At 46.7% G+C, this 27,051-nt stretch overlaps 1 protein-coding gene across 1 annotated transcript in view; it reads left to right on the top strand.

The window, feature by feature from the left end:
* Nucleotides 1–27,051, top strand: part of wdfy4 (WDFY family member 4) — a 262,215-nt gene that overhangs the window by 138,140 nt on the left and 97,024 nt on the right. Inside the window, exons 39-46 of the mRNA XM_080215932.1 lie at nt 10,246–10,323; nt 11,986–12,210; nt 15,405–15,507; nt 16,215–16,381; nt 18,803–18,951; nt 21,294–21,414; nt 26,735–26,820; nt 26,927–26,986. Coding sequence (XP_080072058.1) covers nt 10,246–10,323; nt 11,986–12,210; nt 15,405–15,507; nt 16,215–16,381; nt 18,803–18,951; nt 21,294–21,414; nt 26,735–26,820; nt 26,927–26,986 — 989 coding nt within the window. The remainder of the gene's footprint in view (nt 1–10,245; nt 10,324–11,985; nt 12,211–15,404; nt 15,508–16,214; nt 16,382–18,802; nt 18,952–21,293; nt 21,415–26,734; nt 26,821–26,926; nt 26,987–27,051) is intronic.

Below are 27,051 nucleotides of genomic sequence, written 5' to 3'. Positions count from 1 at the left end.
GATTCTCGTCCCCATTCTCCTGCCTTCTCCCCGTAATCCTTGATCTCCTTATTGATCAAGAACCATTCTGTCTCTGTCTCAAAGACACTCAATAACTCAGCCCTCTGCGGCAAAGATTTCCACAGATTCACCACTCTCTGGCTGAAGAAATCTCTCCTCATCTCAGTTTTAAAGGAGTGTCTTCACTCTGAGGTTGTGCCCTTGAGTTCTAGTCTCTCCCACTACCGGAAATATCCTCTCCACATCAACTCTATCTAGGTCTCTCAGTATTCTACAAGTTTCCATTAGATCGCCCCTCATCCTTCTAAACTTCATTGAGTGTAGGCCTAGACTCCTAAACCACTCCTCATATAACAAACCTCTCATTCCTGGGATCATTATTGTGAACCTCCTCTGGACCCCGTCAAGGGCCAGCACATCCTTCCTTCAGTATGGAGCTCAGAACTGCTCACAATATTCCAAAATGGCGTCTGACCAGAGCCTTATACAGCCTCAGCAGGACATCACTTCTCTTGTATTCTAGCCCTCTAGAAATGAACACTAACATTGAATTTGCCTTCCTAACTGCCAACTGAATTTGCATGTTAACCTTGAGAGTCATGAACCGGTCTTGATGTTTTACAATGACACGTGTGCTACAAGGTGACGCGTGCTGTAGTATGTTCTTATTCCAGGGGAGAAAGTCAAGAGGAGATTTGATTCAGGTGCTCTAATTCAGGTTTAGTTGGGCTTTGGAAGAAATTGGGACTGTTTTCCTTGGAGAAGGGAAGGTTGAGATGGGATCATGAGGGCTCTGAACAGACTAACGAGGGAAAAACTGTTCCTGGTGACAGAGGGATCAAGAACCAAAGGATACCCCAATTTATGGTGATTGGTAAAAGATACAATGTAGGCATGAGGTCGACTTCTACACAGAGTGAGGTGGTTAAGGTCTGAGAGGGTGTTGGAGGTGGGTTCAATCTTGGCCTTCCAGAGGGAAATGGGTTATTATCTGAATGTGCAGGGCCATGGGCTGAGCGGCACTAGGTGAATTTGGAGATTTAACCCAGACACAATGGGTGGCACAGTAGTTGGTACTGCTGCCTCGCAGTGCCAGGGACCCAGGTTCGATTCCCGGCTTGGGTAACTGTCTGAGTAGAGTCTGCACATTCTCCCCATGTCTGTGTGGGTTTCCTCCAACAGTCTGAAAGATGTGCTGGTTAGGTGCATTGACCCGAACAGGCGCCAGAGTGTGGGAATTTCACAGTAACTTCATTGCGGTGTTAATGTAAGCCTTACTTGTAGCTAATAAATAAACTTTAAAACTTTTACGCGACTTTAAATGGGCAGAATGATCTCCTCCTAGGATTATATAAGAACACAACATCAGAAGTAGAAGTAGGAATGGCCACCAGGGTCTTCAAGCCTGCCTCGCCATTCAATGTAATCATGACTGGTCCAGCCCAGCCTCAGCTCCTTGTCTGTGCCATTTCCCCACTGCCCTTTGTCCCTCGATCTATCAAATATTTACCCACCTCCACTTTAAATACTTCTAATGATCCAGCCTCCACCACTCTTTGGGGCAGAGATTCACCACCCACTGCGAGAAGAAATTTCTGTGCACCTCAGTTTTATCCTGTAGTTATGTCCCCTTGTTCGAGACGATCCCAATAGTGAAAACTATGAAAAGTTATAATAAGGAGAATGTTTCCACCCTGATAGCCTCCAGGTTATCCCGTATTGAAATTGCTTGGTATGCACTGTCTCTAACTTTCATAAAAAAGTTTGCAGCTGTGGTCATGAAAGCTTTGTTTTGGCTTATGAGAAAGCCACGTCTGCTAGCATTGCACTTTCAAAGTGAATTTTTCAAGCTAATTCCAGCATGCTTGCAGAGTTTAAAATGTGGTCAAGTTAACTTTTAAAGCTTAGCATTTAAATGTAATTACCATTGGCAGAAATATCTTAAAGTGAAATCTTGGTATAAATGAAGTGAACCATACACAGGTTCCACATCAGAGCCATTTTAGTTTTGAACGATGATGCAAAATATTATATTAGTTCTCCTGTTAAGAACCATGTCTGCTTTGTGCTTCCGTTCACTTCAAGACGTGGAGATGCCGGTGTTAGACTGGGCATAGTAAGAAGTCTCAAAACACCAGGTTAAAATCCAATAGGTTTATTTGGTAGCGTGAGCTTTTGGAGCGCTGTTCCTTCATCAGGTGAGTGGGGGTTGGCTTCACAAACAGGGCATATATAGACACGTACTCAGTTACAAGATAATGGTCGGAATGCGAGTCTTAACAGGTAATCAAGTCTTTATAGGTCTAGACAATGTGAGTGGAGAGAGGGTTAAGCACAGGTTAAAAAGATGTGAATTGTCTCAAGCCAGGACAGTTGGTGAGATTTTGCAAGCCCAGGCAAGTCGTGGGGGGTTACTGATAGTGTGACACGAACCCTTAAATCTCAGTTGAGGCCATCCTCATGTGTGCGGAACTTGACTATCAGTTTCTGCTCAGCGATTCTGCATTGTCATGTGTCTTGAAGGTTGCCTTGGAGAATGCTTACCCAAAGATCAGGGGCTGAATGCCCTTGACTGCTGAAGTGTCCCCCAACAGGAAGGGAACACTCCAGTCTGGTGATCATTGAGTGATGTCCCTTCATCCATTGTTGTATCATCTGCGTGGTCTCCCCAGTGCACCATGCCTCAGGACATCCTTTCCTGCAATGTTGGCTGAGTTGCAAGTGTATGTACCGTGTACCGGGTGGATGGTGTTCTCACGTGAGATGATGGCACCCGTGTCGATGATCCGGCACATCTTGCAGAGCTTGCTGTGGCAGGGTTGTGTGGTGTTGTGGTCACTGTTCTCCTGAAGTTTACTGCAGACAATGGTCTGTTTGAGGTTGTGCGATTGTTTGAAGGCAAGAAGTGGGGGGGGGGTGGGGATGGCCTTCACTTCAACTGAAAGAAAATTAGGCATTGTGCATAATGGGTGGCTAATTCAATATTTACCCCCATTTGATATCATCATCCCCTAAGTTACAATTGTCCTTTTTCTAAAAGAGATTTCAGAGAATTGATTACAGCTAAAGAGAAGGAAGAATTAAAGTATCATAATTGGCATGGGTTTGGAGGGCCAGAGGGCCTGTTCCTGTGCTGTATTTTTCTTTGTACTTTGTTCTAATACTTCCCAGTCAGATATTCTGTTAGTGAGATATAATCAACTTGTTTGAATAGTATTGTTTTAAAGGCTGAAAGTTTCCAGCCTCGCTGTGGTGGGGCCCATCATGCAATATAGGGCAAAACAAGCAAATTTCCATTGAGTTTCGACGGGACTAGATGATTCCCCATAACAGATGGCCTGCAAGATCTTGCCCTATAATTGCCTTGCTCAAATATTATTATTTAATATCTTCTTCATGTAAGGGAACTGTTCACCATTGCTAATTTTACTTCATGCAGGAGTTGGAAAACAGGAATCGAACCCTTTTGCAGTTTCCCTAATGCAAGCCTGCCCCCAGTCTGCTGAATTTTTTGTTCCTGAGAGATGTAGTCAGGGAGCGATGGGGTTTGCAAAGCCACTGCGCAATGAGGGAAGAGTTTGGGTGTGGAACAGGCCCTGTCCCCAAGGACCATAACTCAGCTCTCTGAACCTCACTCCTCACTCCCTCACATCTCCACGCATGACATTGCCATGTGTGAGGAGGCGATGGCCTAGTGGTATTAGCGCCAGACTATTATTCCAGAAACTCAACTAATGTTCTGGGGACCCAGGTTCGAATCCCACCACAGCAGATGGTGGAATTTGAATTCAATAAAAAAAAATCTAGAATTAAGAATCTACTGATGACAATGAAACTATTGTCGATTGTTGGATAAACCCATTTGGTTCACTTCCTTTTAGGGAAGGAAATGCCTTCCTTACTTGGTCTGGCCTACATGTGACTCCAGAGCCGCAGCAATGTGATTGACCTTTAAATGCCCTCGGGCAATGAGGGGTGGGCAATAAATGCTGGCCAGCCAATGGTGCTCATTGTTCACGAATTAATTAAGAAAAAATTCCCTCTATGCCCCTTCTATGCGTCCTCAAGTATCAGCCATAGCCCCTAACCCAGCATTCACTGTGGATAGACCTCAACATGTCAACAAAGAACAACACAGCACGGGAAACAGGCCCAATGAGCCCGTGCCACCATTTCAACATTGTGAGTCCCCTCTCCACCCATGACCTTTGTCTACGCTTATGGCACTCCACATTGGAAACCAGATTGAGGGGAGACTAATTTAGGGACAATTTGTTATACCAATCAGCCTAAGAGCACATCTTTGGGGTGTGGGAGGAAACCGGAGCACCCGGAGAAAACCCACGCAAGCATGGGGAGAATGCGCAAACTCCCACAGACACTGGCCCAAATCCATGTCTCTGCACAGCAAACAGTGATAGTCACTGAGCTGTCGTGTTGTCCAGCATCTGGTCCAATTTAAGCGTACGCTAATGATGTGAAGCACTAGGCTACTCTCGAAACATCCAAGAGCAGCCCTCGCACGACCCACCGCGTGTATGCCCCTTGTTGGACAACAAGGCAGACCAAAGTACCTGTGGATTAAAAGAGAAAAACATCAATAACATCAATCAAATGTCTTTGAGACATTTAAAAATACACATTTAACAATCTAATAGAGCTGTTATTCAAACATATTTCATGCTGAAAAAAACCTTCAAAAAATCCCCTAAGGTAGTCAGTTTATTGTAAAAGCATGTATTTGGTATGAACACAGATAATCCTTTAACAACCTCTTTAAACTGTCAATGCTGTCCCCTACTGAGATAAGTGGTTCTGTAGCTTGTGAAATGAAGCCTGGCATTCATAGTAGGTTCTGCTGCCAAAACAAACTACAATCAATGCAGAAAATGGAGTCTATGGAGCAACGGAGTCATTGAAACTGTAAGAACGATGGTAATTTATTTCTTAGTAACAAGTATTAGATTAGCTCAGTTAGTGAGATGGCTAGCGTGGGGATCAGAATAATGCCAAGTGTATGTTTGACTCCTGTCCTGATAGACGTAGACTTGGCACCTGCCTCCTTGTCCTGCCCTGAGAGTGGAAGGCAATGGCAAACCATTACTAACAAAAGCCACTCAGAAGAGTGGCAGACTGGCACAGCAGTTAGCACTGCTGCCTCACAGCACCAGAGACCCAGGTTCAATTCTGGCCTCAAGTCACTGTGTGGATATTGCACATTCTCCCTGTACCTGAATGGGTTTCCTCCGGATGCTCCAAAGCTGTGTGGGTTAGGTGGATTGGCCATGCTAAATTGACCCTAGGGGGATTAGCAGGGTAAATATGTGGGGTTATGGGAATAGGGTGGGATTGTGGTCGGTGCAGACCCAATGGACTGAATGGCTTCCTTCTGCACTGTAGGATTTCTATGGATATATGAACAGCTCAGGATGGAGTATCAGCAGGCATTCAGCAAAGGTTCTGCCTTCAGGCAGAGCACGTGTATTACACCAGATGTCCTGTCAATTGGAGTAGCCCAAGTTAATTTTTTTCGCTTTGCAAGGTGAAAGCTGCTCATGTTCTTGTTCAGTCAGGGGCTGGCAGCTCTTCATTGCTCAGCAGTGTCACCATGGTGGGTGGCTACTGCCAGTAATACAACCACCCGAGGCCCTGGAATGCTGGGGGACATGGCTACAGGTGAATGATGGCAGGAGGGATGTTTGGGGGAGAGGGGGTGGATGGGAGTCATAAGGGGAAGGGTCTGGTAGCAAGGTGGAGGATGGGTGTCAGCCACCTCCCACCCTCCCAATGCCACATTCCTTGATAAGACACTGATGGCCTTTGCCAGGAAGCTAGAAGCCACGCTGTTGCTTGGGCTTTCCTCACAGTGGGTCTCTCGCTCCTCGCCAGGTGGCGCATTGGGACGAGCGGCAGAGGTGGAGAGACCATCAGTGGACTTAACTGGGACGGGGGTGAGAAGGTGGCGAGGTCCCGCCTGATTAAATGCATCTCCCACCACCCCCAGCCTCCCCCTTCCATCATTACCAAACTCACCATGGGAGAGGGCACTAAATTCTGCACAAGTAGAACTGAATGGGCTGAGCCCCTCGCCACTGGGATCTCCAGCTCTTGTTGAGGGTGTGTATGTGTGCGCGCACGTGTGTGTTTTTTATTCATTCGTGGGACATGGGCATTGCTGGCTAGCAGCTAGGGGTGGACATGTATTGTCCATCCCTGGTTGCCCTTGAGAAGGTGGTGGTGAGCTGCAGCCCACTGTGGGTTGACCCACAATGTCGTGCGTGCGCACGGGTGTGGGGTAGGGACTGTGTTTTGACTCATTGGTTGCAGTTGGGCTATCTCTGCTTTAACGGCATTTTTTTTTGGGTCAGGACACTTCATGAACGGACAAGGGGCTGGATAAACTTCCTGTGCTACAAGAGTTTTATTCCCCTGTTAAGTTCCCTGACTCAGATAAGCGTCTCAGCTCGTTACCGCACCATCAGTTCACGTAGAAAGCAGGAGACACGGTGACACTAACAGCTTAGTGGCAGCGAGCAAGCTATTATGATGCACCATCAGCAAAAATGATGGATTGTCCCAGTTAGGAGGAATGACCTTCAATGACATTATTAGCTTAGCAGCCGTATGGGCCTCGCTGGGGCCCGGTCCATCTCTGGTTTGATGCGTTAATTCCATGAGAGTATCAGTTAAGTAACAATAATGTTTTGTCAGTGCATCGCTGTGACTAAAAGCTTAATGATCCTGTAAACAAACAAAATATAATCACTGCCTTCACGTTACACAGGCGTTTCCTGCTGTGCGCTGCTAATGAATATAACTTAGCAGTGGGGTATCTGGACTTGGAAATCAGCCAGCAACCATCTGTACCAAGCAGGACCTGTATCTCATCACAGCGGGGTGCATATAATTGTGTTTGCATCTGCGATGTCACTGGTACACAACCGTGGAGCTAAAAAAAGAATGTGTGTCAAAATTAGAACTTAGTCAAGACTATCAACATTTCTCACTGAAAGTAAAGTCGCGATACAGACGCTCCGTTACCTGTGTTTTTTTTTTGGGGGGTCAGGGTACCTTCTTATTTAAAACAAAATTGGAGCACGTTTTGTTTTAATACTGCAGAATGATGTAAAGTTTATTACAAGTAGGCTTACATTATCACCGCAATGAAGTTACTGTGAAAATCCCCTAGCCGCCACACTCTGGCACCCGTTTGGGAGAATTTAGCACTTAAACTAGCATGGGAGGAAACTGGAGCACCCGGAGGAAACCCACACAGACATGGGGAGAATGTGCAGACTCCGCACAGACAGTGACCCAAGCTGGGAATCGAACCCGGGTCCCTGGTGCTGTGAGGCAGCAGTGCTTGCCACTGTGCCGCCTCCGATATGTGTACATGATTACATGTTTTATGGAATCTGTTTCTAAAGAGATTCAATAAAAGTGCATGTCGTGCGTGGTGACAGTGTGCGTGGCGCGTGGTGACAGTGTGCGTGGTGACAGTGTGCGTGGCGCGTGGTGACAGTGTGCGTGGTGACAGTGTATGTTGGATGTAGAGTGGATTGCTGGGTTTCTTGCTCATTCTAATGTCTACGTTAAACTCTGGAGCACACACATGCATTGGTTATAACAATCCAGAATCTGGCCTCTAGTGAGACATCACACATAGTGATCCCAGAATGAGTACGTGTGTCTTTACAGAGTTTACGTTGCGCAATTGAATGTGAGCAGTCAGATACGTCACACTCTACAATCCAGGGAGGACAATAGTTCACTCACATCTCTCTTGCAATTTTTACCTTTGATTTTCATTCTATGTAACAACTATTAACTCATTGCACATGAAATATACATCAAAACAGCAAATTGGGAACAGCAAACTGCACTTAGCCCTTCTCAATCTCTTCTATATATCTTGTGTCATGGTTATATGTCCTTCTTAAGTTCAGTTTAAAGTTTATTTATTAGTGTCACAAGTAGGCTTACATTAACACTGCAGTGAAGTTACTGTGAAAATCCCCTAGTCGCCACACTCCAGCGCCTGTTTGGGTACACTGAGGGAGAATTTTGCACGACCAATGCACCTGACCAGCACGTCTTTCGGACTGTGGGAGGAAACTGGAGCACCCGGAGGAAACCCACGCAGACATGGGGAGAACATACAAACTCCACACCGGGTCCCTTGCACTAAGGCTGCAGTGGTAACCCCTGTGCCACTGCGCCACCCTGGGAAGTTTCTTCTGTCTCCTGTATCTTTGCCTTTTAATCTTAACCAGCTTAGTCAATGGACCCCACGCTCAGCAAAAAGTTGTTTCACTTCATTGTCCATTGACAAACAGCCATGACCTCGAGGTACACGGGTAATATGGACTCTCATTTCACATGGATCTATAGTTCAAAAATTTTTATGGAGCGTTCACCTAGCAGTCACAGTGTGAACACAACACATAGAACATGATGACCATGAAACCATTGTCAATGGCCGTAAAAACCTATCAGGTTCACCAGTGCTACTTAGCGAAGGAAATCTGTCTTCCTTACCCTGTCTAACCTATAAGTGACTCCAGACCCATGGCAATGTGGTTGAGTTTTAACTGCCTCCTCGAGGGCAATTAGGGATGAGCAGTAAGTGCTGGGCCAGCCAGCATCACCCATGATCTGTGAACGTATAAATGAATTATAGACCGAGCTCTTCACCTCTGGAATTTAGAAAAATGAGGTGATCTCATTCAAATGTACAAAGTTCTTGGGGTGGCACAGTGGGTTAGCACTGCTGCCTCATAGTGCCAGGGACCCGTGTTCAATTCCGGACTCGGGTCACTGTCTGCGTGGCGTTTGCATATTCTCTCCGTGTACGCGTGGATTTCCTCCAGGCGCTCTGGTTTCCTCCCGCAGTCCAAAGATGTGTAGGTTATATGGATTGGCCAGGCTAAATTGCCCCTTCGCGACCAAAGATGTATAGGTTAGGTAGATTGGCCATGCTAAATTGCCCCTTAGCGACCAAAGATGTGCAGGTTAGGTGGATTGGCCAAGCTAAATTGTCCCTTAGTGCCCAAAGATGTGTAGGTTAGGTAGATTGGCCATGCTAAATTGCCCCTTGGTGCCATGGGGATTAGGGTAAATATGTGGGGTTATAGGGATAGGGCCTGAGTGGGATTATGGGTGCAGGCTCAATGGGCCAAATGGTTTCCCTCTCCACTGTAACGATTCTGTGATTCTATTGCATACTAAAATCTTTGCTGTCATTTGCACTGAATGCAAACACCCCAGGGGAAGCGTGGAGCAGTGAGTTATTGTTATAGAGAGCCGGTACAGTCGCGATGAGCCAAATGGCCTCCTCCTGTGATGTAACCATTCTTTGATTATTTGTACAGTAATTTATTGGGAACCATTCCTGAAGTTTGGCTTCATACCGATCCGTCCAGCTGTAATTATTCCATTCTTTACTGACATGGCATTTACAATATTACTGCATTGAATCCAGATGTGTTGTGGTATGTAATAATGCCACAGGGTTATGTTCTTTAGGATTCGCCCGTGTAATTTTGGAGGTGAGCAGAGGAATTTGCTTGGCTTGGGAACCAGCATAGCCTTGGATCAGTGCCTCTTTCTCAGGGGGAAGCGATAGCCTAGTGGTATTACTGCTTGACTATTAATCCAGAAACTCAGCTAATGCTCTGGGGACCCGGGTTCGAATCCTGCCATGGCAGATGATGGAATTTGAATTCAATAAAAACAAAATCTGGAATTAAGAATCTACTGATGACCGTGAAACCATTGTCAGAAAAACCAATCTGGTTCACTAATGTCCTTTAGGGAAGGAAATCTGCCGTTGTTACCTGGTCTGGTCTACATGTGACTCTAGAGCCACAGCAATGTGGTTGACTCTTAACTGCCCTCGGGTGATTAGGGATGGGCATTAAATGCTGGCCCAGCCAGCGATGCCCATGTCCCACGAATGAATTAAAAAAAAGAGATGGCACTTCCAACAGTGCAGCCCTCTCTCAGTGCTGCACTGGAGTGTCAGCCTGGGTTCGCCTCGCTGGAGTTGAGCTAGAACCCACAGATCTCTGACTCCGAGGTGAAGGTGCAGCCCAGGGCTTGACGAGAAGGATAAGGCCTAGACTGCTTGGTTCCTTCCTATCCGGGAGTGAGAAGGTTTGGTCTGCTCATGGTCACATATTTGCAGACTGGTGTTATTTTGCCCTTGGCTGGTACAGCTCAAAATCCTTTTGTTTTCTCGAGTAGGATTTTACAGTTGGCATGGACCTCCAAAGGAAAACAGGACAAGAATTGTTTGCCAGCCTCCACAAAGATCATTGGCAGGTAATGTTTGAGATGACCTTCGAGTGACTGCTGTCCAATTCTCTCTGCTTACTTATGCAGTGAGATTCGTTCTCTAATGACAAATAGAATCCCTGATGTCTTCTCCAGTGTGGGACGCTGGATGTCTGACTTCATTGCAACCTGATTTTAAAGTTTCCATTCATATTTTCAAGTCAGCCCCCCCCACCCAATGGCTTCACCCTCCCTATCCCTGCAATCACCTTCAATGACCCTACAACCATCAGGGATATCAGCGTTCCTCTAATTGTGACTACTGGAGCATCCCCAATTTTAATTGCTCCGTCATTAGTGTCCATGCTACCAAGATCCCAAACTCTGGAATTCCCTCCATATCCCATTCTGCCTCTTTATCTCACTTTTATAAAGTCATAGAAGTTTACAGCATGGAAACAGGCCCTTCAGCCCAAATTGTCCGTGCCGCCTTTTTTTTTAAAACCCCTAAGCTAGTCCCAATTTCCTGCGTTTGGTCCATATCCCTCTACACCCATCTTACCCATGTAACTGTCTAAATGCTTTTTAAAACACAAAATTGTACCCGCCTCTACTAGTTCGTCTGGCAGCTCGTTCCAGACACTCATCACCCCCGTGTGAAAAAATTGTCTCTCTGGACCCTTTTGTATCTCTCCCCCCTCACCTTAAACCTATACCCTTTTTGTTTTAGGCTCCCCCACCTTTGGGAAAAGATGTTGACCTTCTTCCTTATCTATGCCCCTCATTATCTTATAGACCTTAATAAGATGATCCCTAAGCTTCCTACACTCCAGGGAAAAAAATCCCAGTCTATCCAGCCTCTCCTTAAAACTCAAACCATCAAGTCCCGATAGCATCCGAGTAAACATTTTCTGGCTTCTGTCTAGTTTAATAATGTCCCAGCTTTTCTCCTTAAAACGCTCCTTAAATTCCTGTAGTGGGCAGGATGGAAAAATTCCACCCAAGGTATTGTCACTGGAATCCTGGCCAACATTCATCACTCAACCTACCTCACTGCCTCGTAGAATGTTTTTAAGGCAAAGATAGATTGATTTTTGAACAGTAAAGGAATTAAGGGTTATGGTGAGCAGGTGGGTGGTTGGAGCTGAGTCCATGAGAAGATCAGCCATGATCTTGTTGAATGGCAGAGCAGGCTCGAGGGGCCGAATGGCCTGCTCCTGCTCCCAGTTCTTATGTTCTTAAATCGGATTATCCAATCATTGCCCTTTGTGGGAGCTTGCTGTGTGCCAAATGGCTACCAAGTTTTCTAAATGACAACAATGACTTCAGATGCACCATGGGGCCTCCTGAGATCATGTGAAGCTCGGTAAAATTTGGAAGTTAGTATATTCCTTCTTTTACTGTACGTTAAACTTCGTGCAATGGCCTTGAGTGTTCTAAGTTGAGGGCGGAGGACTCTTTTGGGCTTTGCCAACTATGCATGTGACAGGATTCCATCTCTTCCTCCTGTGCGACACTCCCAGCTCAGCACCTGGGGCCTGTGCCGTGCAGCGCAGCAAATACTGCGGGGTCTGTTTGTCAGTAGAGGCGGGGTGGGGGGGCGGTATGGGGGGGGGGGAGGTGTGGGTTTAAAGGATTGACTATGTACGGCCCAAGCTGTACGCAGTGCAGACACCATCTGCTGAGGGCTTTTCGCTCTTTTGTCCCCAGATGCAGCAGTGCGTCCTGAACCAAACGTCGCAAGACTGGGCCAAGATAGAACAACAGCTGCTTCAGGAGCGAGGATTATGGGGTCCTTCATCAGGGTCACAGCAGGACGCATGGATACTGGATATGGCTGAGGGGCCCTGTCGAGTGAGGAAGAAGATGAGGCGAAACACTGTTTGCATCAATTGTGCCAATAATGCATGTCGAGCAAAAGAGGCCAAAAGTGAAGTAAGATGATATCTTTTGGGTAATGCACTGAGCCTCCGTACAGGCATCATTGTCTAAGCCAGCGAAGTGGCAAGCCTATTAACTAAGGCGGAAAATTGATTCCATCTGATTGCAATATTTAACTCGTGTCACAAGCAGTGCCTTTTTCTCCTTCTGGATGCTTGGGGAGAAAAGGTGAAATTATAAACTAACAAAGGTGCAGGCCATTGCCCTGGGCACTGAGTTAAAGAGTTTACATTTCACCCACTAAACACACCACTTCCTCCGCTGGATACCCTCCTGCTGGTCATGAGGACAACACATCTGTGAATTAAGTCACGTTAGCCGTTCATTCTAGTGACTGGAAATATTCATTAGTTTAATCTAAAGAAGGAAGGAGAGGCTCTGTCTCTGTCTGTGCCGGACAGTCCCTGTGACATACTTTCTCGTGGGTAAAGTGAAAGGGTCGTTCTTTTAATGGCAGAGACAGGGGAGAGGGAAAAGTTTGTTAGCGTGATTATTTTATCCATAGGAAATGGGTGCCTCAGGCCTAATTTCAGGGAAATCTCCCCCCCCCACCCCCGTCACAATTACACTTGAAAAATATCCACGCTGAAGTTTGGTTGGGCCACATCCAGTGCACTCCCAGCAAGACTCGAACACGAGTGTGAGGCTCCTTACTTCCGTAAATGGGGTTTTGACCCCTGCTTTAGGTCTGGTGATGGGCTTTATTCTGGGATGGGGAGGGGGAATCTGGAGGCAGCCTGCGCTGGCTAAGGCTTCACAGAGGCTGTTGTGACCTGAGCAGTGCTTTCAGTTTCCACCCCCCCCACTCACCCTCCCTCCTCACCCCTCCCCTTACCCCTGACGCCCCCATCCCCTATCCCCTACCTCCTCCCCCTGCCTCCATCCTCCTCCCCCACCCTCTCTCTCTCTCTCTCTCTCCCTCTCTCCCCCACACACACACTCTGATGTCTGTTCAGGTACACTGAGGGAGAATTTAGCACGGCCAATGCACCTAACCAGCACGTCTTTCAGACTGTGGGAGGAAACTGGAACACCCAAAGGAAACCCGTGCAGACATGGGGAGAACGTGCAGACAGTGACCTGAGGCGGGAATCGAACCCGGGTCCCTGACACTGTGAGACAGCAGTGCTACCCACTGTACGGCGCCTGTAGTGATGGGTAGCTGCCACAATATTCACATTATCTCAGTTGCCCCTTTCAAGCTGAATACAGGATTAGAATCACTAACTGTACATGATTAAAGATATTCCTCGAGGTTTTATCACACGTGTTGCTCCAATGCTACAGCCATTCGTTGGCCAACACATCCATCCTTGTGATGCACTGTCTTCCTACACCATTTGGAAAGCAGAAAGTTTCCTCAGGGTAGGGTCCCGGGCTCAACCATTATCAGCTGCTTCATCAATGATCTTCCTTCCATCACCAGGTCAGAAGTGGGGATGTTCACTGATGATTGCACAATGTTCAGCACCACTCCCAACTTTTCCTTATGGATGGCACAGTGGTTAGCACTGCTGCCTCATCAGGGACCTGGGTTCGAATCCTGGCTTGTGTCACTATCTGTGCAGAGTTTGCATGTTCTCCCCACGTCTACGTGGGTTTCCCCTGGGTGCTCCGGTTTCTTCCCACAGTCCAAAGATGTCTAAAGATTTGCGGGTTAGGTGGATTGGCCATACTAAATTGCCCCTTAGTGTCCAAAGATGTGCAGGTTAGATGGATTAGTGGGGTAAACTCATGGGGTTGTGAAGATAGGGTGGAGGGGATGGCCTGGCTAAGGTGTACTTCTGGAGAATCAGTGCAGACTCAATGGGCTAAATAGCCTCTTTCTGCACCGTAGTCATTCTATGAATCCTCAGATATTGAAGCAGTCCATGTCCAAATGCAGCAAAACCTGGACAGTATCCAAGCTTGGGCTGGCAAGTGGCAAGTAACATTCGCGCCACACAAGTGCCAGGTAATGACCATCTCCAACAGGAGAGAATCTAACCATTGCCGCTTGACATTGAATGGCATTACCATCGCTGTACCCTCCTCACTATTAACATCCTGGGGGTTATCATTGGTCAGAAATTGTACTGGACGAGCCAAAAAAATACTGTGGCTACAAGAACAGGTCAGAAGCTGGGAATCCTACAACCAGTAACTCACCCCCTGACTTGACAAAGCCTGTCCGGTAGCACTAAGAATTTACACATTTCGTGCTGGTTGGCTGTTCATTGGCCAGTCAGTGTGAAACCGTGTTCCGGGGCTGATTATGCCGGAAGTTCATTTCACTCCAGCTTCCAGAGGGGCTGAGGGCACGTGTCCGACAGATGAAATATTCAGGCCATAGAGAATCTGGTACAACTTACATACTGGAAAAAGGCTTGCATTTTTCACCATCACACCTGCGCACCTGTAGGGTGGGATTGTATGGCCTCGCTCGATCCCAAACCAGAAAATCCCGCCCCAGGTCAACGGACCTTTCTACGGTCTGCCCCTTGCCCATTCTGATTCCTGCAGTGGGCAGGATGGTAAAACTCACCCCGTGGTGTTTCTCCACCATAGCATTACAGAATCCTGACAGTGCAGAAGGAGGCCATTCGGCCCATCGAGTCTGCACTGACCACAATCCCGTCCAGTCCCTATTCCCATAATCTCATGCATTTACCCTAGCTAGTCCCTCTGACGCTAAAGGACAATTTAGCACGGCCAATCTACCTAACCCGCACATCTTTGGATTGTGGGAGGAAATTGCTAATCCCTCTAACCTATGCATCCCGGGACACTAAGGGGCAATTTAGCATGGCCAATCAACGTAACCAGTACTGTCTTTGTGGAGTTTGCACATTCTCCCAATGTCTGCGTGGGTTTCCTCCGGGTGCTCCAGTTTCTCCCACTCTCCAAGGATGTGCATGTTAGGTGGATTGGCCATGCTAAATTGTGCCTTAGTGTCAGGGGATGTGTAGGTTAGTGGGATTAGCAGGGTAAATGCGTGGGGTTGTGGGGATAGGACCTGGATGGGGTTGTTGTCAGTGCAGACTAGATGAACTGAATGGCCTCCTTCTGCACTGTAGTGTCTCTATCTTGTGTGTACAATTGTGGCATTAACTGCTTTCAGACTGGGCAAAGCCATGCGACTGTTCTGTACTGGTAGACAGCATGCCATACTTCCGACTGTTGACTGGAGGCATTTACTTTCATTCTAGGCCACAAAGAATCTGGAACTCAATTTTGGAAATGAGGAATCTTACATGAAGTTATGTTCCACAGTTGAACATCTGGGGACAGTTGAGAAACAATTCTACCCAGGTAAAACTCTGGCAGTATTCTACTCCTGGCAAATTCATTGTTGTTTAACGAAAAGAGAAAATGCTGGAAAATCTCAGCAGGTCTGGCAGCATCTGTAAGGGGAGAAAAGAACTGATGTTCTTTTCAGGTGAAAATCCAGGTGACCCTTTGTCAAAGCTAAAAGGCAGAGAAAGTGGGAGATATTTATACTGCCGGGTGAGGGAATGAAAGATGAGTCACAGCCACAAAAACCAAGGAGAAAGGCTGCTAATGGCAGCTCACAGAGAGAATAGAAGGTATGAACAGCCAAACGGCAGAGAAACTGAAATTGGAGGGTAAACTGTGACAGATGAAGATGTGGGGGGAGCGGGGAGATGGGTAGAAGAGAGGTACAATTGAGAAAAAGGAGGGATTAAAAAGGAGGGAAAGAGTTGGGAGGGAAGAAAAATAAAGGAAGACAATAAAGGAATAAAAGGTAGAGAACAGTTAGAAATGAAATGAAGATGAAAGGGTTGAGGTGGCGTCGAACTAATCATCCACAATAATTTGCTTTTATTTGTTTTTAATTTTTGCTTACCACTTTTTATGGTAAGAATCACAGGACATTTTATAAATTCACACCTAAGCTACAGATGCTGCGGAAGTTATTGGTTTTGTCCGTGCCTTATGGCTAATGTCAAAGGGGGGGGGGTTGGCTTTTTGTCACTCTGTGTGTTTGAATTCAGCAGGAAGTCTCCCAGCGGGATTGATGGAGGAAGACATTGACGAACGAGGAATAGACTGTAATCAGCTGACCTTCTTCCCAGCTCTCATTGAAAGTTTCCAGCCCGAGGAATTCTTTGAGGATTGTGTGGAGAGGCAGGCCATCCTTCAGGCTCTGGATGCCAAGGAGAAGGTAAGGAATCTATCCTTTAAAGCTTCATAGGCTGATGGGCCACAATGCCCAGTGGTTAAACTCGGCTGTGTCGCTGCAGGAATTGTTTTAAGCACATTTTGGTCTCCTCCACATCGCTGGAAGTGTGGTAGAATTTAACTTTAGTGAGTTTCTTCAATAAGTAACCCAGTATCCCTCACTCTCGGATTCCATATCCCTCACTCCCAGATTCTGTATCCCTCGCTCCCAGATTCTGTATCCCTCGCTCCCGGAGTCCATCTCCCCCTCGCTCCCGGATTCCATATCCCTCCGGACCCCTCGATCCCGGCCTCTGGTGTCCTGGGCCTCACGGCCTCCGGAGCCCCCGTTTACTCTGTAAGCCTCAATCCTGATTTGGTAACTCCCGCTCCCATCTTCTGTTACTTACTCTGATGTGAATCAGGACTGAAAGGGGAAAATTCCCACAGAAGGAGTGAAATCGAATCGGATCTGAGGGGATGAAGGGAAAAGCGCTGAAAATGTGGCAGTGATCAGGCAGTTCAATAAATCCTGCTCCGGGCAACACTTCCAGAGGCTGTATTATTTGATTTATATTAATTGTCCTTTGCTACAAGCTTCATATGTAGCACATATGGTTGCTGTTTGTAAGTCAGGGGGGATTTGCTGTATTTGTCATGGTTGGGCTATGAAGAAACAGGTGTGAGTAGGTAGAACAAGTGAACTGGATAATATAATTAACAGCATGCCACTTACGCTGTGCTTGTATCCTGAGTCTGCTTATCTTTTTAAACAAATCTCACGGGATCCAGGGTAAGGTAGCCAATTGGATACAAAATTGGCTTGGTGACAGAAGCCAGAGGATGGTTGTTTTTCAAACTGGAAGCTTGTGACCAGCGGTGTGCCTCAGGGATCAGTGCAGGGTCCACTGTTATTTGTCATTTATATTAATGATTTGATGAAAATATAGGAGGCATGGTTAGAAAGTTTGCAGATGACACCAAGTTTGGTGGCATAGCGGCCAGTGAAGAAGGTTATCTAGCATTGCAACAGGATCTTGATCAATTGGGCCAATGGGCTGACGAATGGCTGGTGGAGTTTAATTTAGATAGATGTGAGGTGATGCATTTTGGTAGATCAAACCAGGACAGGACTTACTCAGTTAATGGTAGGATGTTGGGGAGAGTTATAGAACAAAGAGATCTAGGAGTACAGGTTCATAACTCCTTGAAAGTGGAGTCACAGGTGGACAGAGAGGTGAGGAAGGCGTTTGGCATGCTTGGTTTCATTGGTCAAAACATTGAATACAAGAGTAAGGACCCTTTGTTGAAGTTGATTTGATTTATTATTGTTACATGTATTAGCATACAGTGCAAAGTATTGTTGCTTGCGCACTAAACAGACAAAACATACTGTTCATAGAGAAGGAAATGAGAAAGTGAAGAATGTAGTGTTACATCATAGCTAGGGTGTAGAGAAAGATCAACTTAATGTGAGGTAGGACCATTCAAAAGTCTGACAGCAGCAGGGAAGAAGTTGTTGAGTCAGTTGGTATGTGACCTCAGATTTTTGTACCTTTTTCCCGAAGGAAGAAGGTGAAAGAGAGAATGTCCAGGGTGCGTGGGGTCCTTAATTATACTGGCTGCTTTGCCGAGGCAGCGGGAAGTGTAGACAGAACCAATGGTTGGGAGGCTGGTTTGCGTGATGGATTGGGCTACATTCACGATCTTTTGAACCCAGGGACCTGGGTTCAGTTACTGGCTTGGGTCACTGTCTGTGACCCAGGGATCCGGGTTCAATTCAGGTCTTGGGTGACTGGGTGGAGCCTGCATGTTCTCTCCTTGCCTGCATGGGTTAGGGTTTTCTCCCACAGTTCAAAGATGTGTGAGGTAGGTGGATTGGCCGCGCTAAATTGCCACTTAGTGTCAGGGGGACTAGTTAAGGTAAATGCATGGGGTTACGGGGATAGGGCCTGGATGGGATTGCGATCGGTGTAGATTCGATGGGCTGAATGGTCTCCTTCTGCACTGCGGGGATTCTATTTGATTTTTAATTCCTGATTGTTGTCGAATTCAAATTTCACCATCTGCCGTGGTGGGATTTGAATCCAGGGCCCTGGATCACGATATCACTGTGTCACCATGGAGCCTGTTTTGACATGTTTCTGAAACCTTGCTATAGTCTCTGCCGAGTTCCAGTGCCCCTAAAGGATGGGCCTTGCCTGGTTCCATGTCCCTGAAGCCTGGGCCTGGCCTGATTCCAGTGTTGTTGAAACCTCGGCCTGATTTCAGTGCCTTGTCTCTGCCTGAGTTAAGTAGCTCAAGCTAAGTATGCTTCAAGAAAATTAGTGGATAAAGGAGTTTTTGTATCATGTTATCAGCAAATTCAGTTGCTAGTACTGCGCGGTGCTGGTTTTACTCATCTTGGTGGCACTTTCTTTCACAGATCAACATGAAATACTCCCTCATTGTCGGTGATGGCCATCTGCTGATGGAAAGTGTTCTGCTCTTTGGCAGGAATCACTTTTACATCTGTGAGAACTTCACGCTGTCTGCTTCGGGGGATGTTTATTGCATTAATCACCATCCTTCATGGTAAGAACCGATAAGATATATAACTTAAACATTTATACCTTTTTACAGACAGTTTATGGTGGAGTTTGTGGGGCAGTACATCACTTCTTTGGGTCCCAGTGTTGCCCTGCGTCACCGCTCCGTTGCCCTGCGTCACCGCTCAGTTGCTATGTAAGGAAATCATTGTGCAGTGTAGAAACCAACTATCCCAGATTCTGTGTTGACCTATCTTGCCTGAGTGTTGGTGACAGGGAAGGTCACTAGAATTGGCCTCAGTATTCCTTTGGCTATGAAGGGGAAAATTCCCTCGATTCCTGTTGGGAAGTGCACTTATTTGAGCATTGCATGAGGGCAGGGTCAAGCTAGGGTGCCCCCAGTGGCAGTGCAGGGGGGATTTGTTTCAAGGTACAGAGGTAAAATGCATCAAGGCTTCAGACTTTTCTGAATGTTTGATGAGCTTTGGGACAGTGCAGGTTTACAGATAACGGCACACACATCCTCCAAGTTTGCCATTCAATTCCCAAGTCAGAATAACTGATTCTACTGCTTTGTGACTATTGGTGGCACAGTGGTTAGCACTGCTGCTTCACAACACCAGAGACTTGGGTTTGATTCCCGGCTTGGGTCGCTGTCTGTGCGGAGTTTGCACATTGTCTTTGTGGGTTTCCTCCGGGTGCTCCAGTTTCCTCCCACAGCCCGAAAGATGTGTCAGTTAGGTGAATTGGCCATGCTAAATTCTCCTTCAGTGTACCCAAACAGGAGCCGGAATGTGGCGACTTGGGGATTTTCACTGTAACTTCCTGGCAATGTTCATGCAAGTTTACTTGTGACACTAATAAACTTTTAAAAAACTTTAATTGATACCATTGTGTATGTTCTCTTTATGGCAACTAAATGCTCCAAGGAGAGGGTGTTAGTGACCAATATGCTGTCTCTAATGTGTGCTAGCAGGCAATGTAACTAATGGTTTGGCATGCTTGCTGGTTGCTTGGAGCTGGTGTCAACTCCTTTCCCAAGATGGCACCCTGCATTAAATGCAAGTTAACTGGGCACCTTGGGCACCTTTTACCTCTTTAACGTCTAAAACATTCTGGGAAGACTCTCCCTCAACTATTTTCAAATGATTTTTCCCTCAATATTGCTTGTGCTGCTTGTGATTTTAACTTTATTTTGTAAAGTTGGAGTGTGGGGGGAGAGAAGAAGAAGAAGCTTAGGCCAGAGAGTCAGTGACAGGGAAGGTCGCTGGAATTGGCCTCTGGGAGGCCTCTGTCAGAGAATCGGTGCAGACTCGATGGGCCGAATGGCCGCCACCTGCACCGTAGGGTTTTAGTTAAATTGGAGAGCTCAGCTTTGTATCCACTGGAGTTTAGAAGAGTAAGAGGTGACTTGATTGAAATCTTTAAGGGGTATTGACAAGGTGGATGTGGAGAGAATGATTCCTCTCGTTATAGAATCGAGAATGAGGGGTCACTGTTTAAAAAGAAGGGGTCACTCATTTCAGACAGAGACTCCAGACCCATGGCAATGTGGCTATCTGTTAACTTGCCCTCTGAAATGGTGCGGCAAGCTACTCTGCTCAGGGGCAATTAGGAATTGGAAACAAATGCTGGCCTTGCCAGTGACGCCAACATCCCCATGAAAGAGTTTCAAAAAACAAAAGCTATTTGTTCCCCAGTCCCTTAAAGTTAAAATTTACTTATTAGCCGTAAGTAAGGCAATGGAGTGACTGTGAAATCCCCCAAGTCGCCACACTCCAGTGCACCTAACCAGTACGTCCCCCAGACTATGGGGGGGAAACCGGAGGAAACCCACGCAGACACGGGGAGAACGTGCAGACTCTGCGCAGACAGTGAGCCAACTTGGGTCCCTGGCGCTGTGAGGCAGCAGTGCTAACCACTGTGTTGCCCTGACCTGTTGTTGTAGCCGCAGTGTTGATACGGCTTGTCCAGTTAAGTTTAAGTATCTTTAATCGATTAATTTGAGTCAGTAATTAATCAGAGTAAAGCCTGAAGGTCCTACAGCGGGTGAGTATGGCATTATGAGGTGAATTTTCCCATTCCACCTGCCAGGGGGATGGGAGCGGGCGAGGGGCGGACCATGGAAAGGTCTGTTGACCTTGGGCGGGATTTTCCAATTCCGGGTCAAGCTGGAAAATCCCGCCCTATGTTTTCATACGTACCGTGGCATCTCGCAGGGCAACTTGAGCAGGGTCCCAGTAGGCACATGGCAGCTGTGGAAACTCCTATTGCGAGATGGAACCTTGAGCTGGGGTGGGATCAAAGCGTTTTTGTTTCGAATTAAATACCCAAGGAATTGTGTGTTTTCCTTAACGAGTTGTTGATGGCCTCTTTTTTGCATTGCAGTATTAACGATTCCTACATTTATGATATGTGCAACAAGGAAGCAGGCGGGAAAAAGCTGAAATGTTCCCAATATTCGTATAACGATGTTGCAGACATCCGTCAACTTCGCTTCCTCCTTCAGGTAACGGGAATGTTGAGTTACATACAACTTGCTGTCGGGAGAGACATATTTCCTGGTAGATGTTTAATCATAGAATTCTACAGTGCGGAAGGAGGCCATTCAGCCCATCGAGTCTGCACCAACCACAATCCCACCCAGACCCTATCCCCATGCGTTTACCCTAGCTAGTCCCCTGACATTATAAGGGGCAATATACCATGGCCAATCCAACTAACCCGCACGTCTTTGGAGTGTGGGAGGAAACCGGAGCACCTGGAGGAAACCCACGCAGACACGAGGAGAATGTGCAGACTCCTCACAGCCAGTGACCCGAGGTCAGGAATCGAACCTGGGTCCCCGGCGCTGCGAGGCAGCAGTGCTAACCACTGTGACACCGAGCTGTCTCTGTGCAGCAATCCATGAAGCAAAACAGAAAGTGCTGGAAAAGCTCAGCAGGTCTGACAGCATCTGTGGGGAGAGAATGGAGCCTCTGACAAAGGGTCATCCAGATGGGAAACGTTGGCTTTATTCTCCCCCCATAGATGCTGCCAGACCTGCTGAGATTTTCCAGCATTTTCTGTTTCAGATTTCAGCATCTGCAGTATTTTGCTTTTATCTTAATCCACGTACGATATGGTGCAGCAATCACGGTAAATACAGGAGGATTTATTTTCGGACGTTGCAAAAGTCAACCTTGACGTAACGCAGGTTTCCTGCCTCTATGTTGTTCCTCTCATTTGTAAACAAGAAGGTACGAGCAGAAAATACATGGTGGCACAGTGGTTAGCACTGCTGCCTCACAGCGCCAGTGACTTGAGTTCAATTCCAGCCTCGGGTCACTGTGTCTGTGGAGTTTGCACATTCTCCCTGTGTCTGCGTGGGTTTTCTCCGGGTGCTGTGGTTTCCTCCCACAGTCCAAAGAGGTGAATTGGCCACGCTAAGTTGTTCCTTAGTGTCAGGGGGATTAGCAGGATAAATACATGGGGCTATATACATAGGGTGGCATGGTAGCACAGTGGTCAGCACTGCTGCTTCACAGCTCCAGGGTCCTGGGTTCAATTCCCGGCTCGGGTCACTGGCTGTGTGGAGTTTGCACATTCTCCTCGTGTCTGAGTGGGTTTCCTCTGTGTGCTCCGGTTTCCTCCCACAGCCCAAAGATGTGCAGGTTAGGTTGATTGGCCATGCCAAAAATTTCCCCTTAGTGTACTAGGATGCTTAGGTTAGAGGGATTAGTGGGTAAAATATATGGGGGTAGGGCCTGGGTGGATTGTGGTCGGTGCAGACTCGATGGGCCGAAGGGCCTCTTTCTGCACTGAGGGGTTTCTATGATTCTATGATAGGGATAGGGCCCTGGATGGGATTGTCGTTGGTGCAGGCTTGATGGGCTGAATGGTCTGCTTCTGCACTATAGGGATTCTGCAATTCTATGAAAATCGAACCATTTACAAAGAGGGCAAAACTGGACAGGGCTGGAGACACAAAATCCCATTGATGGCTTGTTTGTTTAAGTTTATTTATTAGTGTCACAAGTTAGTCTGGCATCAACACTGCAATGAAGTTACTGTGAAAATCCCCTAGTTGCGCCTGTTCGGGTACACCGAGGGAGAATTTAGCACGGCCAATGCACCTAACCCGCATGTCTTTCGGACTGTGGGAGGAAAATGGAGTTCCCGGAAGAAACCCACATCGACACGGGGCGAATGTGCAAACTCCACACAGACAGTGACCCATATCGGGAACTGAACCCGGGTCTCTGGCACTGTGAGGCAGCATGCCGCCCTGAGGGTGAACTGAGGAGTGGGAGAAGACTTGCGTGGAACATTAACTCTTTTGTCCAAATGGCCTGTTTAGATTGTATCTGCCTCTCCAGATAGCCAATTCCACTAGTTTCAATCGGATGTTGTAAGTCATCGGCAAATACGGAGTCCACCTGCGTTGCCTCCTTGTCTGAACCTACTTTCATCCCCAATTTGTTGCGGACCCACCTCTAGAAAGATCAAGAAATATTTCACTTGACGCTGAGACACTCTCAAACTTGGAAGATTCCTCTTGAAGTTGTTCAGAATGTCAGCATACTGGACAATCCCATGCCTTGTGCCTTTGAGCCCAGTTCTTTCCCATTCTCCTGCCCTGAAGCTGTTGTCTCACATCGGAGTTTGGTTCCGAGGGAACAAGACAACTGATGCCTGACTCAAGCTATCGTCCTTCATGTGTGAGCCCAGGCTGCAAGTGTATGACTCTGGAAGGCTCCTACTTCTGTCAAATGGACAAGATAGGCATAGAGAGCGATCGTTACCTAAAACTGGCATGATTCTTTTGACCTAAAGCCTTAACTTCCTTTTTAAAATTTTCCATGCGCAGAAGTGGACACAATACCCTATCTGCAATTGCACCAGTGTTTTAGAAAGGTTCCTATATTCCTGATTATCTTCCTGGCACAGTGGTTAGCACTGCTGCCTCACAGCAGCAGGGACCTGGGTTCAAATCCTGATTTGGGTCACTGTAGGTGTGGAGTTTGCACGTTCTCACCGTGTCTGCATGGGTTTCCTCCGGGTGCTCCGGTTCCCTCCCACAGTCCAAAGATGTGTGGGTTAGGTGGATTGGCCATGCTAAATTGCCCCTTAGTGTCAGGGGGACTAGCTAGGGTAAATGCATGAAGATATGGGGATAGGGCATGGTGGGATGGTTACAGACTCAATGGGCCGAATGGCCTCCTTCTGCACTGTAGGGTTTTTATGATACTATGCAAGTTCAGCCAAGAACTCCCCACAAAATGGCCGAAAAGCCCCAAGAAAGCTGATTTATCCCAAAGTTGAGGTGATTATAACTCAATAGTTGTTTGTCATTTTCCACAGGGAGATTCACTGAATCGATAAGAAAGACATCAAATTTGCCCGGAAGCAAAATGGGAAATTTTCTCATCAGAGTTCTCATTGCTGCTTAGCCAGAAATTTGAAAAATTAATTAGCCCCGTGCTTGCTTTGTGGTTTTGACTTCAGGTAGTCAAGCATAGAGGTATTGAGCTTGTGAAGATTGTGGGGGATTGATTCCCCATCCCAAAGTAACCTCAATCCATTTCCCTTCAGGAAAAACAATGTGTCCTCTCCTTTCCGACTGGAAAAGGCAGTCCCAATACGGCCTAGAGTTCTCCTGGACCACATTGGACTTCCAGTTGTCGTCACATTCCCGAATGGCACTGGAATTCCAGTGATTATCACATTCCCGGATCGCATTGGAATTCCAGTGATTATCACATTTCTGGATTGCATTGGAATTCCAGTGATTATCACATTCCCGGATGGCACTGGAATTCCAGTGATTATCACATTCCCGGATTGCACTGGAATTCCAGTAATTATCACATTCCCGAATCACATTGGAATTCCAGTGATTATCACATTTCTGGATGGCACTGGAATTCCAGTGATGATCACATTCCCGGATGGCACTGGAATTCCAGTGATTATCACATTCCCGGATGGCACTGGAATTCCAGTGATTATCACATTCCCGGATGGCACTGGAATTCCAGTGATTATCACATTCCCGGATCGCACTGGAATTCCACTGATTATCACATTTCCAGATCGCACTGGAATTCCACTGATTATCACATTTCTGAATCACATGGAACTCCGTTCCCACATTCCTGGATTACACTGGCATTCCAGCGATTACCACATTCTAGGGTCACACAGGAATTCCAGCTGTCAACGTGTCCCTGGATCACATTGGAATTCCAGTGTTTAGGGACAGTTATTGTTGTTTTCGTTGAGGGAAAAACATTTGAAAATTCGTGAGAGTCGGTTTTTCTAGAATGTTTTAGATGCTGAAGGGGTAAGATGTGCCCAAGATGGGGTCTTGATGCCAGTTTAACCCGCAGTTGATGTGGGCAGCCATCTTGATCAAGGAGTTGACACCAGTTCCATGCAGCCGGTAAGTATGCCTAACAGCTGATTGTTAGTCACGTTACCTGTTAGCCCTCATTAGAGACAGCATATTGCTCACTCACACTTCAACTTAGAGCACTTAGCTTTTTGAGAGTGAACATAGCTGATGGTACCAATTAAAGTTTTTTAAAAAGTTTATTTATTAGTGTCACAAGTAGGCTTACATTAACACTGTAATGAAGCTACTGTGAAAATTTCCTAGTCGCTACACTGAGGGAAAATTTAGCATGGCAAATGCACCCTGGACACATTCTCTTCTATCCAGTTCACAAGAACTAAGAATGAGGAGGTGGAAGTTACTGCCCCTCATGGTTCAGTTAGTAAATGCACTTCTAGGCTCAAAGTCTGGGGAAGTCATCTGATTACTGAGTTCACTGATCCCAGACAGGGCAATGTAGAATCCTGCAGGGCAGAAGGAGGACATTCTGCCCATCGAATCTGCACTGACCATGATCCCACCCACGCCCAATCCCCATGCACATACCTTAGTTATTCCCTCTGACACTAAGGGGCAACTTAGCACGGCCAATCCACCTAACCCACACATCTTTGGACGAAGAACATAAGAAATAGGAGCAAGAGTAGGCCATCTAGCCCTTCGAGCCTGCCCCGCCATTCAGTAAGATCATGGCTGATCTGTCATGGCTCAGTTCCACATTCCCGCCCTCTCCCCATAACCCTTAATCCCCTCGCTTATCAAAAACCCATCAACCCGCGTCTTAAAAATATTTAGCGAGGCAGCCTCCACCACTTCAACGGGCAGAGAATTCCAGAGATTCACCACCCTTTGAGTGAAGAAGTTCCTCCTCAACTCCGTTCTAAACCGCCCCCCCTTTATCTTGAGGCTGTGTCCCCTAGTCCTACTGTCCTTTGAGTGGGAAGAGTCTCTCCACCTCTATCCCATCCATCCCATTCATCATCATATACGTCTCAATGAGATCTCCCCTCATTCTTCTAAACTCTAATGAGTACAAGCCTAGTTTATTCAGCCTCTCCTCACAGCTCAACCCCCTCAACTCCGGTATCAGCCTAGTAAACCACCTCTGCACTCCCTCCAAGGCCAAAATATCCTTGCGTAAGTGCGGCGCCCAAAACTGCACATACTGGAGCATCTGAAGGAAACTCTGGTGCTGTAAGGCAGCAGTGCTAACCACTGTCCCACTGTGCTGCCCAGTGGTTACACAAGTAGGATGGCCATTAGACTGAGAACAGCAGCATCTGTGAAATCTTCCTGTGGCCAAACATTAGTATAAAGTGCCACACCAAAGGTTAATATTCTGCAACAACCTGTGCATCATATATCATGACTTTGATTTTTTACACAAAGACATTTATTGTGGCAATGGGTTTAATTATTTTTTTTGACGTAATTATTTATTCTTGCTCTTTAGGACATTGCACTTGAAATCTTCTTTAAGAATGGATTCTCCAAGTTCCTTATATTCCAGAAAAATGATCGGAAGAAAGTCTATAAAAAGTAAGTGGCTTATAAATAAGCTCCAACATCATCACAACTTATCGTGCCGCTATTTGCCACGTGATCTCTTGTTCCCTGAGCTCTGACTTTTGTGTTGTTTCCCCAGGCTCTGCAACACTAATCCCTCAGTGAAAAAAAGCAAAACAGATGGTTTTAAAAATGTCGGGTGAGTCCACACTTGTTGAGGTTTCCTGACTGTCAGTTGACTTTGCAGGAGGGAATTAAATTAGA

Source organism: Carcharhinus amblyrhynchos, chromosome 31, assembly GCF_965287045.1.
Source record: "Carcharhinus amblyrhynchos chromosome 31, sCarAmb.v2.hapA, whole genome shotgun sequence".
NCBI classification, from domain to species: Eukaryota; Metazoa; Chordata; class Chondrichthyes; order Carcharhiniformes; family Carcharhinidae; genus Carcharhinus; species Carcharhinus amblyrhynchos.
The sequence above is the reverse complement of the archived record's forward strand: the minus strand, read 5'-3'. Positions and strand labels throughout refer to the sequence as shown.